The 18412-nt window shown below is 41.7% G+C and overlaps 1 protein-coding gene across 6 annotated transcripts in view; it reads left to right on the top strand.

Annotated features, from left to right (window-relative positions):
• Positions 1-18412, top strand: part of STOX2 (storkhead box 2) — a 128125-nt gene that overhangs the window by 41223 nt on the left and 68490 nt on the right. The window contains exon 1 of one of the 6 annotated variants that reach the window (XM_081875692.1): positions 6124-6503. The exons of 4 other annotated variants lie outside the window; for them this stretch is intronic. Coding sequence is in view for 1 of the 2 variants with exons in the window: in XM_081875690.1 (XP_081731816.1) it covers positions 7308-7473 (166 nt within the window). In the remaining variant the exon portion in view is untranslated. Of the gene's footprint in view, positions 1-6123; positions 7474-18412 lie in introns of those variants that run through there. One more of the 6 variants, XM_081875690.1, reaches the window with a different exon arrangement.

Here is an 18412-nt window from a genome sequence, read left to right as displayed (position 1 = left end):
CTCAGTCCATCAGAGAGCCATGATGTGTTTTGGAGACGACATTAGTCAGCACAGCACAGCCCCTTGGTTTCAATAACACTTACTCCCTGGTAAATTGCATTGGGTTTCAGCCTTAATCGCTTTCCTTGCGTTGGCTGTGTTTGCAACATGCCATTCTGCTTTTTGCTCTCCACACCTTCTCTACATCTACTTTCCATAACTGTGCCATCCCAGTTATCATCCCCCACTCTCCACTACTTACCCTCCTTTGTTATTTGACTCATTCTCCAGAACTGCTGTTTTGTGGTTCACCATATTTTAACCCAACAGTGTCCTTTACTGGTCAGAAAGAAATTTTAATCTAGAACTGAGAAACGCCTGGCAGGCAGGGGCAGCAACACTTGCTTTCCCATTGGCTGATTCTCATTCAAGCCAATATTCAGGGTAAAGGGTGCTGTGATCCCCCAACAGAATTTGGCAAAGCCTTTCCTTTAGGTGCCTTAGCTACTCCTGTTTGCTAGTATGTAGAAACTTGTATGCTGTGAACTGCTCTGAGATCTTTGGATGAAGGGCAGTATACAAATTTAAGGTAGGTAGGTAGGTAGGTAGGTAGTTAAGTAAGTAAATGAGTGAGTGAGTGAGTGAATGAATGAATGAAGATGCACAATAAGTGGCATAAGAGGAAGAATTTTGTAATGACTCTGAGCAAAAGGGAATTTTCATCATGAGAGAAAGTGGCTGAGGTGCTTGTGGGGAGAAGGTTTTTTGGGATCAAAGGCTCTGTTGGGAACTGAATGAGAAGCTTTATTCATTTTCTACTGAATATGAATATGGGGTCATGGGGGCCAAATGCAGACCTCCAGGCTGCTCTCTGTCTTGGAACTCTCCCTAGGCCACACCTTTCACTGGCTCTGCTATACACTCCAAACAGTTTTGCCTAGTTTGGAAAGTGTCCTTGAATTCTGATAATACATCTTGCTTCTCTGAGAGATGACTGTTGGGACGGGTGCATGAGTGTCTATAGAAACTAGTTCAAACTACATTTCCCCATTACGTGCACATGTAGGAGACAGAGAAGAAAGGTTAAATTTACATCCATTGCCTCTGTCCTTGCATGTGGCCCTTAAAAGGTTGCCTGGGAGAGAATGCATCCCTTGAACTGAAGAAGGTCCTCCTAGCTCCGTCTTGGTGTGTTCAGCAGCATCCTAAGAACAGGTTTTGTGACCTTATTCAGGTCACATTTGCTTGGAAAGCTTCTCTGGTTATGTCCGTGTGAATCGCAGTGACTGTGGGCCCCTCTCTAAGGACTCTGTATTCAGTCTTCCTTCTCACTGTCCCCTTGCCTGACATAGAGGACGGAGTATGAGCTGAAGATGATTAGGATTTATTAAACTGAAGTAACTGTTCATGCATGCATGGCTGCAGGTATTTAGAACTGAGGTGGTTTCCTGCTTCACTTTCAACTCTTTAAAAAATGCAGGGTAAGAAGTATGAGCCTTGAGTCATAGGTTGCCACCTATGAAATGTGTACCTGTGAGCACAAGCCTTTGGATTAAAAAGCAGAATAGGATATAAGTCAGCAAAACCTTTCTTCTCTCGATGGGACATTTAGGGAAGGGGGAATCTAACCGGACTAAAAGTAATTGTTTGTTAAAATAAACACATTGTAGAACAAAGGAAAAGAAAAGCTGATGGAAGAGAAGCACTGCATTCCTGTTATTGTGCATCCCAGAACCACAAGAAGGGAGAGAAATGTGATCTGAAATAAGCTTAAAAGGTTCTGTAATTAAGCCCGGATTAGTACAATAGCATAATATACCTGTTGCCCTTCTGCAGGTAAGTGGCAGACTAGCCTGAGGATGTCTGAATGGCTCCTGCTTTTATATTTGGAAGATCCTGCTCTTACAGCGGCAGCCTGGGAATTGCTTTGCTGTCTCTCTCTGTATCTCTCAAGTTTTTTAAAGACAAAATTTGTTCAAACATTGCATCTAAGAAGATAGACCCTGAAATGTGTCAAACTGGCAACTGTGGTGCTAATTCAATTCCATCAGTGGAAACAATCTTATACGTACTTAGGATGGAGACAGCCAAAAGATTGTGATTCTTGCCAACTGTTCCTTTTTGTGGCGCCCTTTGTATATCTGATTTGGATGATGATGAGCATTTTCTGAAAGGGAACAAATTAAATCAGTGGCAGACATCCTAAGAGAGATGCTGGACTGTGTCCTTTCTTCATGTTACTTTGCTTAGTGAACCTCAGTATCAGTGTGGGAAAGACAAAACCTGGGACTTCCTGTAACCCAGTATTGGGCCACTCATAAAAGTCATTTCTCTTGAAAGTGACCTGAAAAGGGATAGAGGGGAAGCACTGCAGCATTTGTAATTGCCAACTCATGTGTATAATAAATCCCAATTCCTTTTCTCTGTTTAAGAAATCCCAGCCTCTTTTCCCCTGCTCTTAAGATTCAGGACTCTTACCAAGTGGTACATTAGTTGAAGCTCTGTGCCTGCACTCTCTCTGTGTACAACATCCACACTCGTTGGGGCATTTCTGCTATATCCAGCGTAGAACTTTAACCAATATATATTTTATTCACTAAGTAGCCATTGCCCCTGAACTCCTAAACTAGTTGGTTTTGTTGTTGCTTACTTCACGTGGAAGAGATGGATGGATGCAGAGCTCTGTTTTCATGTTTGAGCTTTCCAAACAAAATTTTTCACCATCTCAGCCTCCCCCCTTTGAACTTTTGAACCCTTTAAGGTTTCAATTAACATTAGCAGTTGAAGGCTGAAATGCGCACATCTTCTGATGCTTTTTGCTTGTTAGTCAAGAGGCGGACTTGACCCCAGACCAAACTTTCCACATTTAAAGGCTAGAGCAACTGCTGGTGTCCCAGTAGTGCCAATCTAACACCAGCTTTCAGACTAAAAAAGCTTGCAAGAACTGATCCAGTGTCCCAGGGATGAGCATTGGCAAAGCAAATTGTCAATATCACCCCCCTGCTTTTTGCTTCTAGTATGTCATAGACAGAAAGAAGCACTTGAGCATGGGAAATACATCTTCATCTGTCATGGCTAAATTCTACTGAAATGTACCCTCCACTAACTTGTTTAATCTATTTGAAGCCATTTGCCTTTTTTGTTTCAACACACTAGGTTGACATTTTTGGTGGACTTTCTATTATGATCAGTTTATTAGGTAGTTGCAGCCAACCTATGAATGTGCATTGTGTAGTTATGATTGTTTGTCCCTAGCTTGCATTACTTTGCTCTTACTAGTAGTGAATTTTATTTGCTAGTATATTTGTTTATCCAGTCAGTGTGGAGAGATCCCCTTCTGCCTTTTTTTCATGACTGTTTTGAGCTTTGTTATTCTGTTTATTTGGTGATGCCGGTAAACTAAACTAGAAGCTCATTCAGTCTTATCTCCAGATAAGTAGTACAATCCATATAGAACTTACAATATTTATTACTTTCTTTTATAAGAAGCATCCATTTACCCATGCCTAATTACTTTTGAAGTTGCACCTGTCAAATCCATGACCTTTTAAATATGTGAAATATTTTGGCAATAATGGATATAGGGTTTTTATGTATTCATTGCTACATTACAGATATGCCTATTTATAATTATACGTAGTAAGAACCTTTCGTTGTTTAATATGGCTTTCAACGGGGAAACTGTTGCAGTCTTTCACAGATGGTTAGCAGTGTGTATATATAGCGTGGAAGTGCTTGTGGAAATGGTAGTTGTGTTCTTCTTTGTGTTGTACTGGAAGAAAAGTGGGGAACATTAAGATGGTGATGTCTTGAGTGGCAGAAGTTTGGCAGCTTGACCTGGAAACCTCACTGACTTGAATTTATTCCTGCTGACTTGTTTGGAGCAATGACACTGTGGTCCATTGAAAATGGTCTCCCATGGCTTTCCCATGTGACTTTTTTGTTTAAATGAACCCCTGCCACGTTTAGCCTTAGCGATATTCTCCAAGAGATGGCTGTGTAATGGATGGTGCAATGACTTTTCTGCAGAAAGATTGCATCCACCACTTTTTCTCCTTTTAAGTCAAAGAGAACCATATGGCGGTTGTCATTGGTAAATTAAACTTGTGCTAATGAGCAAAGCTACTTTTTGGTCTCTGTGATGAATTAATAGTAATCTGTAAAACCAATGAAGGCAAAGCACCTCTTTACACAATCTGTTACCTTGGCCCAGGGTTAATGTTTTGAACTCACTTCAACCTCTGACTTGTTTACAAATCCATGGCCGAATTAGAAGTTGAAAGGAGGTGAAAGGAGGTCCACAACCCCAACCCATATCTATGGTCCTTAATTCACCTTTCTTTCATTACTGTAATGATCAGCTGAACAGCAGCAAAATTACCTATGGAAGGTGACCTTGAAGTTGGTTTAAGATTCTGACTTTCTCTCAACCCACTAACCGCAGTTTCTCCGTTTGGAGGAAATGGGAACTACCATTTATATATTTTAAGCTGTTGAGAATTGCAGCATGGCAAGAAAAGAGGAGGGAAGAATGTTTATCAGCAAAGTAATTTTCAGGTGGCAACTTGGGTGACTAATTTCATGTATTTCATTGGATATCTCTGGGCAGCTTTGAAGTATTGATGACATCTCTATGAAAATAAGTGGCAGGAAATGTGTTCTCAGGGACTAGGAAAGGAAGAAGTGCTTCTTAAACATTTCTAGTCCTAGTGTGGCCTTCATTGACTCTGGGGAGCAAAAGCTTTGTAATGACTAGTGAGCCCAGCAATGAAGAGAGAAAAATGTCCCTGGCTCTTAATCTGTTACTTTGCATATGAGAAGTTAACCCTTTCAGGTTGGAAGTTCAATTTCACTACTCTTGTCCATTTCCTCAGAGTATTGTTTATATAGCATAAAAGGACTTTTTTTTAAAGTGAACAGGTGAATGGCTAATGAAAGCATAGAAGTGCGTGCGCGCGTGCGCGCTGGAAGGGTAGTAGCCTCCAAAGAGGCTGTTTATGTCCTGACTGTGACAGAGGCATGATAAATAGGGACTAGAGAGAAAATCTTCTCTGTGGTCACACCTAAATTTTGGGACTCTACGCCCTTGGAGATCTTATTGGCCGCCTCTTTTATGGTGTTTCACCATGAGGCAAAACCTTTCCTGTTTTAGGCAGGTGTGTGTTTTATTCGAAAAGTTTTTTTTATCTGGAGGGTTTTTTTTATCTGATGCCTTACTTTATCTGCTGTTCTAGTCTATTTGTGTTATATTGTACCTTATAAATTTTTATTGTACTTTTTGGTTGCTTTTGATTGCTTTCAGCTGCCCAGAGTGGAATGTAGGCACCAGATAAAAATGTTCCTATAGATAAACAAGACCTCTGAATTGTTTGATAGTAAATAATGGTATTCCGAATGAAAATTATTGGCCTTAAGAGCTCTTGCGGTTAAAAACAAGCATAGTTAAAATTCCTTTTGGTGGAGAGGTAAAGGGGGGGGTGTATCCCTCTAAGTCTCCAGACAGAACAGAATCCTACAGCCTTCCCACAGTCATGCTCTGGCTGCTTGGGTGCTCTCCAGCTAATAGCACATCCCAAACAGAACTGGACCTCTCTCCTTTTAGTACCCTGCATGCATTGTTGTCTCACAATGATTGGCTATTGGACTAGAAAGAGCTGTACCAAGCCTTTGGTTTGCAAAAGAGATTACAGGCCTTTCTCATAGAGTCTGATTGGTTGGCAGTGTGTGCTGAGAGAGAGAGAGAGAGAAGGGCCAAAGAAGTAGTCGTAGTACTAGCTGCTTCTAGGCAGTTTGATTACTTTTGTCCTAGAGTTCCTCTCCAGCTGTCAAATGAATGGGTTCCCTCCACCAATCTCTCTCCCCATCCCTCCCCACCCCCTTTCCAACCTCAGTGATTGTTTGGGCAGGCTAAGAAATCTAGCAGGCAGGTTTGGTTTCAAAAAACAAAACAAAACAAAAAACAAAGGCGTTTCTGTTTTTTCTTTGTAAGAAAAAGAAAAGAGAGGAGGTAGAAGCTGGATTGTTATTTTAAAAATTAAAAAACAACAACAAATTTGTATGTAAATACGCACAAGCTGATTATAGGCTGGGGCACAAGGGAAGGTTTGGGTGAGCCCAGGGCTATTTTACATGAGAATGTGCAGCCCGACTGGCTGAGCGCGTCTAACTTAAGGCAGCTCCTTGATTAGCATAAGACTGGGTGGCTGCCTTGTTTCCTGCCTTCAATAGCTATTCACTGTAGTCGAGGCGGAGAGGAGCAGGGAGGCAAGGCAAACGCACCGGATTTGCAGAAAGCAAAACGCGTTGGGCTTAATCTCGCGGTCCGGCTGCCCCCCAAGGCTGGAGGAGCTGGCACGGCTCGACGGGCGCAGACGTAGGCAAACACAGGCGGTGATGGGAAAAGAGGAATAAGCGTGCATGCGAGAAGGAAGGAAGGACGGCCGACTGCAGGAGCCTGGAAGAGACGGGACTCGGGAGTCCTCGGCCATGATGACCATCTGCATCGAGCACCATCGCTGCTGCCTGTAGGTTTATGTACACCTTGAATGGGCGCGCGAGCGAGGGATCCTTGCTCTGCCAGTGCGGCAGGAGGAGCTGCGAGAGCTGCTAACGGGGAGAATGGTCGCTGCTGCTGCTGCAGCCATGATTTTTCGGCTGCTCCATTGATGTTTTGCTCGGATTCTGATAGGTTGGAGGAGGGCGGGGGAAGCCAGCCTTTGGCCGCTACCAGCATTTCCCCGCGATTCCTATGGCATTGCAGACCCGATGCTGCTTTGCTTTGCTCCCTGCCGTCTTTCGGGTCAAGCCCAAAGGCAGCCTGCTTTGCCTAATTCGCCCGGGCCTTTTGTGTTGCAGATCACAGTTGGCCGAGCCTTTCTGTGCTGAATCGACCTATTGTTTTGGGACCCCAGAGCTTCCACGCTGCAGATCGCTTCTCTTCTCCCCCCCTCCCCCCTTTTTTCGGTCGCTCTCCTCCTCCTCCTCCACTACCCCCCCCCCCGCCTTAGAAGCCACATAATTTGCCTCTCCTCCACATGACTCTGGAAGCTACAAGCCGGGCTTGAGCGCCAATGAAGTGTAATGCATTGTGGGACGTGTGTAAAAGAATTGGATCTTTCCAAGGGGGGAAAGGAAAGGACCTGCGGTCTGCTTGATGGACAAGGTAGTGGCAAAATGTTGCTTGCAGAGCCGACCCGAGCGGTGCCTGTAAAGAGACGTGTGTAAAACGAGTGCAGCGAGTAAGCCGTGAGGCCTCCTGGCTCATGCCGCTCCTGCTGCTGCTGCTGTTGCTGCTGCTCTTGGTGGATTAGACTGCAGGTAGCCTCAAAATGAAGAAGACGCGAAGTACAACCTTGCGGCGGGCCTGGCCTAGCTCTGATTTTTCTGACCGGGCCTCTGATCGCATGAGGTCCCGCAGTGAAAAGGACTACCGCCTGCACAAACATTTCCCCCCAGCTTTCCTTTCCCAGGCTTCACGGGGCTACATGACATCTGGTCAGTAACTGGCTGTGTGTGTGTGTGTGTGTATACATCTGTATGTTTGTTTCAAGGCATGGGCTCGCATGTTTGTTTATCTCCCCTGTGCTGTGTAAAAAAAAAGGGGGTTATCTTGTGACTGATTAACATAGGTTGTAATGAATAATGCAATTTCTTTTAAAGCTCACATCCACCATTTTGTACCTCAGGAAGATTCACAGCAGGGCCTGCTCAATATGGTGTTTAAAGCCTTCCAGCCCCCCCCCCCCGCGCTTCCCCCTAAAATAAATGGAGAGAAAAATGGTCAGATCAGTATTTTCAACGAATCAAAATGCCTAGTAGATGTGATCCCAGAAGTCTCCCCCACCCCACCCCCCACTCCCAAATCTGCATCCCTGGTCTACTTCTGCTAAATCATGATTACCAAATCAGATATTGTCTCTTAATCCAGCTAAATGCAATTATCTCAATAGGCATTTCTGCGTTTCATTTTCTAAACAACAACAAAAAGTGTCGCTGCAGTTGGGGGTTCTGTGAATAGAGCCTTCGTGTCCCAGTTGACTGTTTTTGTCTGGGGAAGTTCTTTTTGGTTATACAGAAATAAGTATAAATATAAACATTTGTGTGTTAGGAGAACAGGGTGTCTGTGGATATGTATCACATGTGTATGTTCATCTATTCAATTGCTTCAGTGGAAGCTCTTTAGAAATAATGGACACTGCACCAACATGCTTGTGCATGCATGGCAGGATAAGAGCACAAACAATAAAGCTGTGGAAGATTATAACAAGGGGAAACAGTCATCTTTTAATAAATATTATGAAAGGAAATGCCTCATCCCTCCCTTTTAATGATGCCTTTATATTCCATCATTGTATGATTCCCTTTTGAGATGTTCAGGAGGGAACAGGAAACAATCTTTAAGAGAATGTTGACGAGAAGGACAAAATATCTTGGAAGCCTCCTTTGTTGTTTGAGTGCTTCGTTAGTGTGACAATCCGACATAATGTTTCATGACCATGATGCCAAATATCCTATTTATCATCAAGGCATATTTTTCCCTGTGAGACTCACTTTAGCTTAGAGAAATGAAGATTTCTTATACGTAGCTAGAAAAGGTTTTCCATCTCTTTCCTGTATCCCATCCCCAGATTCAAGTCAAACTTAGTGGTTATCAGCAATTTACATACCCAACTTATTCCTTTGCATTCTAATAAATATGTCTCTTTAAACAGTACTGGAGAGGATTCTTGGCTTTAAGAATCTCTTGTGAACATTCTTTTGTCAGCAACCATAAACATAAAGAAGAAATCTTTTATGGAAATATTACTTGACTATGTTTTGGTGAACAAGCTTATCTGTTTTGCTCAGAAGGTATGTATTAAATGAAATGACAAGTGTAATTCATGCTTTAAGGAGCTGAAAAGCAACTATATTGTTTATAGTTTGGTTACTGCAGTACATTTAGCAACACACCTATGAGAAATCTGGCCTCATTGTATACACCTAGAATCTGAGCTGGTGTTCATTATCACAGTGCAGTTCCCCCCCCCCCCAAAAAAAGAGAGAGATTTGGAACATTTTAGATCAGAATGATTAGATAATGCCCAACAGAATAGTCAATTAGTTTTCTGCAACTGTATTAAGACTATGGGGGGGGGGGGAACAGGTTTCTTTGTTTTTCTTGAAAGCAGTGTTGTTGAAAGAGTTATCCTTTTAACAGATGTATTTCTCCTAAGAGTTTTATAGGTGGCAATTAGCATGAATTAAATGCAAAGTATGTGTGTATTCATAAAAACAAACTCTGGAGAGTGGTTGCATGGTCCAGTTTGATTATCAATACTGAGTTGTCTGATTCCAGAGGTGTGTGTATGTGTGTAAGTAATAGAGACACTTATATGAGTCTGTACTTGTTTGGGGGATGGGAAGGTAATGCCTATTGTGTCTGGACATTCTAAAACAGAATGTTACATCTTTGAATATCCTAGAGGCAATAATCTGCAGTGCTACAATGCAAGAACGTATGGTGGGGGGGTGGGAGAAGAGGGAGCAGGTGACACATCCACTATGAGTAATACACTATAATTGTTAGGAGTATAGCACAAGTGGCAGTTGAAACAAGAATGATGTAAAGCACATCTAGCATGTGATACTGTAGCTGGAAAAGTAATTTTGGCCTCTTTGTGGGTTGACTCTCTCTCTCTCTCTTTTTTTTTAATGAACTCTGTCCTTTGCCTTTCCAAATATTGGTTTTGGGAGGAATGGGTACTGTATCTAAACACTTCGGCTATTTTAAAAGGAAGCTCTCTTCCTGACAGGAAATCTATAGGAAGTCGTCTTGCATAAAAGTAGCAGTGACTGTGAATACAAATGCTTTCTTTGTCACCCAAACTGTTTTACAGGAGAGAGGGCCTTGAAACACATGGGCTTTTCAAGAGGGCTGCATTCTGTTTATCCAGTCATTTAGCCTAATTACTATTGTTGTGGTCCCTTTTAAATAAGTGCTGTATTGTTTGGGAGATAGGAGACAACGTTGCTTGCTTGGGCTTGATTGTTTGAGCCCAAGGACATTGAGGGATGCAAGCAAGTAAATTGTTTTCTTCTCCCTCCCACACTCAAAAGACTGTAAACTCATTAGTATGCACTTTGAGTCTTCGGGATTGGGCATGGGTTTATTAAACAAGATCTAATTTAAAATTCTTTTTAAATGATTCTCTCTAACCCCTCCCCCACCAATACATGTACACATGATCTTCATGACTGTATCAGACCAAAGGCTACTGTAATCCAATATCCCAGTTCCTACAGTGACCAATCAGATGTCTTAGGAGAGGCCCGTAGGCAGGACTGGAGCACAATGCCCCTCTCATGCTGTGGTTCACCAGTGACTGGTTTTCAGAGACATGCTGTTTCTGATCCTGGAGGTGTTATACAGCCTTTGTGACCAGTTGCCACCACTAGCCACATCCTACAGGAATCCCCTTCTTCGAGCCATCTGAGTTGGCGGCCATCATTTGGTGGTAGAGAATTCCATGCTTTTAAGCATGCACTATATGAAGAGACTAGGGACGCGGGTGGCGCTGTGGGTAAAAGCCTCAGCGCCTAGGGCTTGCCGATCGAAAGGTCGGTGGTTCGAATCCCCGCGGCGGGGTGCGCTCCCGTTGCTCAGTCCCAGCGCCTGCCAACCTAGCAGTTCGAAAGCACCCCTGGGTGCAAGTAGATAAATAGGGACCGCTTACTGGCGGGAAGGTAAACGGCGTTTCCGTGTGCTGTACTGGCTCGCCAGATGCAGCTTTGTCACACTGGCCACGTGACCCGGAAGTGTCTGCAGACAGCGCTGGCCCCCGGCCTCTTAAGTGAGATGGGCGCACAACCCTAGAGTCTGTCAAGACTGGCCCGTACGGGCAGGGGTACCTTTACCTTTATATGAAGAGAAGTACTTCCTGTTGCCTGCCCTGAATCTCCAACCATTCAGCTTCTTTGGATGACCCTGAGTTCTGGCATTGTGACAAAAGGAGGAAAAAATATATCTACCCACGTTCTCCGCACATGGATCATTTTATGCAGCACTATCATGTCCCCTTTACTCAGCTTTTTTTTTTTAACAACCCAAAAAAACCCCAAACAGTGTAACCATTCTATATAGGGGAGTTGCTCCAACCCTGATTATTTTGGAACCGAAGGTCAGTTTTCCTGTAAATGGCTGTAAGAGTTTTGAGTCTTGTTTAATTATTTTATTTCATACAATTTGCATAACACTCAATTGTAAAAGACCTCAAAGTAGTCTTAACAGTTACCAAGAATTGTAATCTGACAGGGTATGTGCTTTTGAATAACAAAATGGTCCAAATAATTACTGTAGAAGTGCAACTGTCTACAAAGTTGAATGGGAGAGGGCTTCTTTTTTTAAAAAAATGCATTTACTTTATGAATTAGTAATATTATGAATTTATAGTAAATAACACCAGTACTTAATATTAGCATTTTGAATACTATTTTGAGTGGGCTACTAATAAATAGTGAAATGTTTTGAAAAAGCTGATAGACAACCCATAAAGAAACTGTTAGGTAAAGTAGTGATATTTTCACGGTGAGATTCTGTACCTTTTGCTGATGAGTAATTGTCTAGTGAATGGCCTTTGCTGAAGTTCAGAGTTTCTTTAGGCTTCTGAGCAAGCATAAGGTTCAGAGGCCATGCAGCGAGTTCATTGTTCATGCTGAAAATATACATATCCCATAAGAAAGCATGCTGACTTTTATGCCTTTGAAATAAGTAGAAACTGCAACAATAAACATGTTTGACCTTGTATCTAGAGAGAGATTTTGACTACCGGTAGGTCTATCCTAATAATTTTTATAACTTGAAAATGACAGTAACAGTAGATACTATAATAGTGATGAATTTTAACCAAAAGGAAACAGTCATGCTAAATAACAACAACAACAAATGCTGCTGTGCTGTTTGTACTTACTGAGAGTTTAGCAAGCAAAGTGTTAGTGCATTTTGCTATTGGCCTGGGTCCAATTGCAACTACGTGGAGATTTCTGGACACCAGGTTGGTGACCACAGTTTAAAAGCCTCTGCCTTAGTCCATGGTTAATACCATTTCCATTACAACTCTTTGTGTTTCTCCTTCTTGCATACTGGGACAAGTGAATTGTAAATCAATAGAGTTGAGATAATAGAATAGTAGCATTGTAAAGGACCCCAAGGGTCATGTAGTCCAACTCCCTGGCAAATAGACATTCCATTGTGACAACTGTATCTTAGCTTTAAGGTGCCATTTGGCACTTAACTAATATATCTGAATTTCTAAGACTGCCTCTCACTGTCTATTATTTATTTGCACTTAACTATGTATTGAAAGCCCATTACTTAAATTCATTGCAAGAAGATGAATTGTAATTAAGATAGCCCATGCATGTTCTTGTTTGTTTAGTAGATTTATATTCCACTTTTCCAGCAGTCCTCAAAGTGGCCAGTAATCCTTCTGAAACACAACAGATACATCAAGAACCACATCCTCAAAAAAAGAAAACAGTCCTGGTGGGGTGGGAGCTGACATCAGATGTTCCATCTGACAAGGCAGTTGCTATGTTAGCTCTGTGGGGATCGGGGAGGGGACAGTCCAACTGGAACAGGTCCTGACGTTGCCTTTACCTGCCTCCCTGCCTCTTTTCTTCCTTTCCACAGGGCAGCTGGTGCCAGTTGGCCCTGTGGGGGTGATTGGGGAGAGGACAGGGTTGCCATATGTCCGGAATTTCCCAGACATAGCCAGAATACTGTGGGCGGAAATTTGCTAAAATGTCTGGGGAAATGTGGACTTATGGCAATCCATTTTGGCAGTGTCGTTTTCCATAAAAATGGCTCAAAAACTTTTTTGCGGTTTTGCCAAAGAAGCTCAACAACTTTGGTCAACGCTAAACAAACGAACAAAAAACACCAAGGGGAAGAAAGCTATTCAACTTTGTGTCCGGATTTTCACTTTTTGAAATATGGCAACCCTAAGTATGATACACATACAATATTTGTCCCATCAGAATCTGATTAAGCAGGATGAGTGTGATTGAGCTACTTTCTGCACTGTCTGCCGCTAGCAGCGGCGGTGCTGCTGCTCAGTCTAAGGTATATAAAGTTTTGAACAGTCTGCATGAATGTCATTAACTCAAAATATATTAGTAGTGGCTAAATGTCAGAGACAGGCTGGATGGTGAGGACTGGTGAGTGGATACCGATGAGTGGTCACTGGGAGAAGCAGGGTTAGAGACTGACTTGGAAGAAGGGATCGGTGAATTGGGGTAACCTATAGCAGCCAGGAAACAAGAGTCAGAGGCAGGAGAAACTGCAAGATTGGAGAGTGGAAAACAGGTGTGGGAAGGGGAAGATATAGGTCAGGCTGGTGTAGACGCAAGGGTTTCTACACCACCTCCTCCTGCCCCCACCTCTCCTGCTCCACTGTCTCCCAGGACCAGGAGAGGATTGAAGGAGGAGGAGCAGAAAGTTACATGTAGACAGTCTTTGCCTGCTTGCATGCATCTCTGATAGGGGAGAGATATAAGCTGAGCTTGGGGTGGCAACTCTATTTTGCGGCAGCTGCCTCATTGGGTGCACACCTAGGAGTAGCTGAGAGACGTAGGACTGATGGACATGCCTTTCCCTAACTTGGAGCTGTGTTTTTTACAATATAGATTTAATTTCCCCCTATTGCTACACCAATATATTTGTTTGGAATAGTGAGGAAGTATTGAGGATACTTATATCTAGTGACCTCCAGATTGGGGCTGCCCCTGAGTTTGGCTCAAAAGCTGCTGCTGAAGAAGAAGAAGAAGAAGAAAACGACGACTGTGATTGGGCTGCTCACTGAGGCAGAATATCAGCAATATATTGTGTCACTGGTGAAAGAATTGCACTGGCTGCCAGTTAGCTACTGGGCTAAATTCAAGATGCTGGGACTGGTGTACAGAGTCCTGTACAGTTTGGGACTAGGATACCTGAAAGATTGCCTCATTCCTTCTGTATCTAACCAGTTATTGTGCTCCGCAGGAGAAGGCCACCTGCAGTTGCCATATCATGTGTAGGTCTATTCCTTCAAATGTAGGAACTCCCTCGTGATGCATCAGATAGGCACCTTCTCTACCATCTTTTTGACACCTATTTATTGAAGAACTTCATTTTCCAATGAGCCTTTTAAGTTGAGAATTTTATCCCGGTTCTCATCAGTATTGTCAAAGTTTTTGTTGTTAAATCACTTCAGTATGTTTGGTGGGAAGTGGCTCATGTATTAAAATAGAAAAAAAGGAACCAAATGCAAGTCTTGCCACCAAGCAGAAGCTTAAGCACTAATTTTGTTAATGGAGGAATAACCTACTTGTTCATGTTACTTGATGAAATGCATTGAAAAAGCCATTTAAAAAAGAGATTTTGGGGGGAAAGAGCAGGAGCCTTTTCATACCTCAAAAGAAAAACTTATATTGAGCTTCATAATACAATTTCAAATAAGGGTTTGTTAGTGCTCAGATAAATGAACAAAGTGACTAAAATACGCATAGGGTCACTTGTGCTTCTGAAATTTGGGCTGCGTATTTGAAGAATTGAAACATGTTGGCTTGAAAGAGACTGTACTGTGATTAATTTAGCAACCCTGTCATGTTACTTCAACTCAATATTAAGAGTTTGTTTCCATCTTCTGATGCAATACATAAAATTATTGCAAAACCTACCTGTGGTCCTTTAGATATTGTTGGGACTCCAAACTCTGTTCAGTCCAAGCCAGCATCACCCATGTTTGGGGATGAGGGGAGTTATGTTAGTCCAACAGTGTTTGCAGTGCCACATATTCCTTGCCCATGTGCTCTGTAATAGAGGCTTGCCATTACACAGGGTGTGTAGGAACCTAGTGCAACATAGATATACTTGGCTAGAATTCTGTTCCTAAGTCTGAGGAGCAATATAATATTTCAGCCTGAGACCAGGCAGACCCAGGCTCAAATTCCTACTCAGCCCTGAGGCATATTAGGTTAACTTGGACCAATCACATGCACTCATTCTAGCCTACCTCACAGATTGTTGTGAGAATAATAATAATAAAAAAGTGAGCATGAGGAAGTAATATATTTTTTGCCTCTCTTGGATGAAGGAAGGGATAAAAATTAGACAAGGCACAGTGGTTCTGCTCTTCCTTTTGCACCTGGCCTGTTATCCAATTTTGTATATTTTCTCCATGACAAGGTTTGTTAAGCCTTGCCATGTAATTTGCAAAGTGTCAGCCCAGCTATGGTAAGTTGCCACTGCCCTGGGCGAGCACCCAACTGTGACTTTGCTATGGCGAGATGCACATACATCATGTTTCTTTTTATAATAAGATTATTCAAAACATTTGTGCTCCATCTTTCCACTAGAAGGCCCGCAAGGAGATCTACAATCCAAAATAAAACTATGCCAAAAGTAACCCACTTAAAATAATCAACGAACACACTCACAATTGTAGCAGCTGCAGATAAATTGGAAGACAAACAAAGGATACAAATATAGTTTTGTTTACTAACGCTTGAGAGAATAAAATGCTTTAACAATATTTTAAGAGGGTAGGAACAAAATGAGATCTCTGGGAAGATCTTCTGCATTAGCCACCCACCAGAGGCAAGACCTTGGATGATGACCTCAGTGATGAACAAGGAAAGGCGTTTATATCCCCTGACAACTACTTGAAGTAGTCTCCTACTCTTTCCTGTCCTAAATGTATCGATGGCAAAGAGAAATCATTTTATATTTATAAAGCGGCTTAGATCAATCCTGTACTACAGTCCTGTACAGTCCTGTACATGTTTTTTCAGACATCCCACAATATACAGGGAGTCTTCATTTTGGGTAAGTGTATGTAGGATTGAAGCCTTAAGTTTGTGGTGTTTTTTTGTTTATTTAATTGTTTGGGTAGTGGCATTGTTCTAGCAGTGAACTGGGCAGACATTGCTTGAGGACTATTTAGGTAAGTGAAGGATAAAATGGGCTGAAATCTTCTTAGGTTAGGGCAAAAGCAAAGAGACATTGCCTCTTGCTACCATTTGAAATATGGCTGGCGTACACATGCGACCTTTGTAGAATGATTGTCCTAGAACCACAACTCTTCAATAAAATCATGAAATGTCATTAGGGGAACCTGGCTTTTATAAGAATATTCCAGAATTCATATTCTTTTAATGCTGCTGAGACCATTGATTGACCTCTAATCAAATTTGATTGGTTCTACTTAGCGCTAAGCAATGCTTTAGCACCATGTGGATAAGTATTGGCAAGTATGAGCTCTCACGCTTCCTGTCTCTTCCTTCTGTGCACCCAGGAGGAGGATCGCTGCTGAGTTTACTTTTAATTTCAAAAACTAAACTTTAGCAGTATGTGTGAACCAAGAATTCTGGTTTGCAACCAACAATGGTTAGCTGTTAAACAAGCCAGCTACAAACCATGAAGTAGGCGTGTTTAGCAACTAACCATTGTTGGTTGTAAACTAGAATTCCTGGTTCACAGTTCACACATACTGCTGAGTCAGGGGTGTCCAGATGTTCTTGGACTCCAACTTCCATCAGCCCAGCCAGCGCAGTCCAATGGTCATGGATGATAAGGACTGTAGTTAAAAAGCACCTGGACAGCCATGGCTCCCATTCCTGCACTAAGTCACAAGTTGAAAGTAAACATAGTAGAAATCCTCTTTGTTGTGTAAGAGGAGAGGAGACAAAGAGGAGTATGTGAGCTTTGCACAGACCTGCTGAGATTTATCGACATACTGTAGTGCTGGATCATGGTACTAGATGTGAACTAAACAAGAGTGTTTTTATTGTGTTTGAAATGCAGGAAAGTTTTTATCTCCCTTTGTTATCAACTAACTTGTGGATTGGCTTAGATAAGCCTAAACCTAATTTAGCAGCTTTCCATTTTTGAAACATATATTTAGCAAACACATCTGTGGGAATCATGGCATTGGATAGTGTACTGAATTTTAAAAAACAAAAAAAAAACTTGAAAAGAAATTTTGTGAAATTCTAATGTGTTTTTGGTAACATGATGATCTGTTAGAAATCTAAAATACAATGCTTCATTGTCGGTTCAGCTCATTGACCAACAGCTTGAACTGCCATAACATGCAAATTTTCTTTTTCTTCCTACCTGATAACTGTATAAGATCCTTCCCTTTTCATAATACTAGCAGGAGATGATTTGGAATTACTGTTATTAAGTGGTGGTATCACTTTTACCATGTCAACCAATTGCTTACCAACCAAAAATAACACTTTGTTTTCATCACATTGTAGAAAATGTGATTCCTGTTATTTGAAAAGAATAAGGAGGGGTTCCTATTCAGCTCAGCATAAATGCCGTCTGCTAAGAAAAGCTGCAGCCTCTTAATAGAAAATTCAGGCAGAAGTTTGTTCATTTTATAATATATACCCCATGTTGCCAGGAATACTAAGATGACAGTTTTGTCTTGAACATCAAACAGATATTGGTAGTTCTAGTACTGAATAGGGTGTGAGTAGAAGACTGAGGAGAAAATAAATTCTCAAATATTTTTTGCTTAAATTCTTTAAACTTTTGAACTGTTGTGCTAAAATGGGTATAAATACCGCAAATGATTTGTGAATTCATTATGTATTGGCCATATTTGTTTACATAGTTAAATTGTAATAATATGGATATGGATCAGATTAATAATTTAAGAACAGTCCTAATGGATCAGGCAAAAAAGCTGGGTCTAATCCAGCATCCTACTATACTGACCAACCAGATGCCTACATCAGGGATGGAGAACCTCTTGGCCTCCAGATTTTATTGGAGCCCAAATCCCATCTCATGTATTATGTCGATTGTGTCCACCAGAGTGTTCTTAAATAACAAAGTGATGTAAATTCTCCCTAAGAATGGTGTCTTAGAACTGGAAGGTGACATTTAAAAGGAAATCCAGAGGGACTCATTCAGAAAATTATTAATTTTTAAAAGTTGCACCCTGCTTTTCAGCATATCTGGGCCTCAAGTGGCTTACAAAAAAAAAACAAAAACCATACAATATACAAAATTTAAGGCATAAAATTAAAATGATCAAGTATCTTGCTAAAGAAGAATCAATGTAATTTTTGGAAAGGTAAGTCCTGTCTCACAAAGCTTTTAGAGTTATTTGAGCGTATCAGCAAGCATGTGGATAGGAGAAATCTGGCAGACACTGTATACTAGGATTTTCAAACAGCTTTTGACAATGTCCCTTACCAAAAGCTCCTGGGCAAACTTAGCAGTCATGGGATAAGAAGATAGATAAAGAACAGGAAGCATAGAATAGAAATAAAAGAGCTGTTCTCACAATGAGAGGGTGTAAGGTGTGGTCCCCAAGGATCTGATTTGGGACCTGTGCCTTTTAATTATTTACTGCTCACCCCTAAAGCCAGATCATTAAAGTAGCCAAGTTTGTGAATG

This window comes from Podarcis erhardii (genome assembly GCF_964252035.2).
Source record: "Podarcis erhardii genome assembly, chromosome: 9".
Lineage (NCBI taxonomy): Eukaryota > Metazoa > Chordata > Lepidosauria > Squamata > Lacertidae > Podarcis > Podarcis erhardii.
The sequence above is the reverse complement of the archived record's forward strand: the minus strand, read 5'-3'. Positions and strand labels throughout refer to the sequence as shown.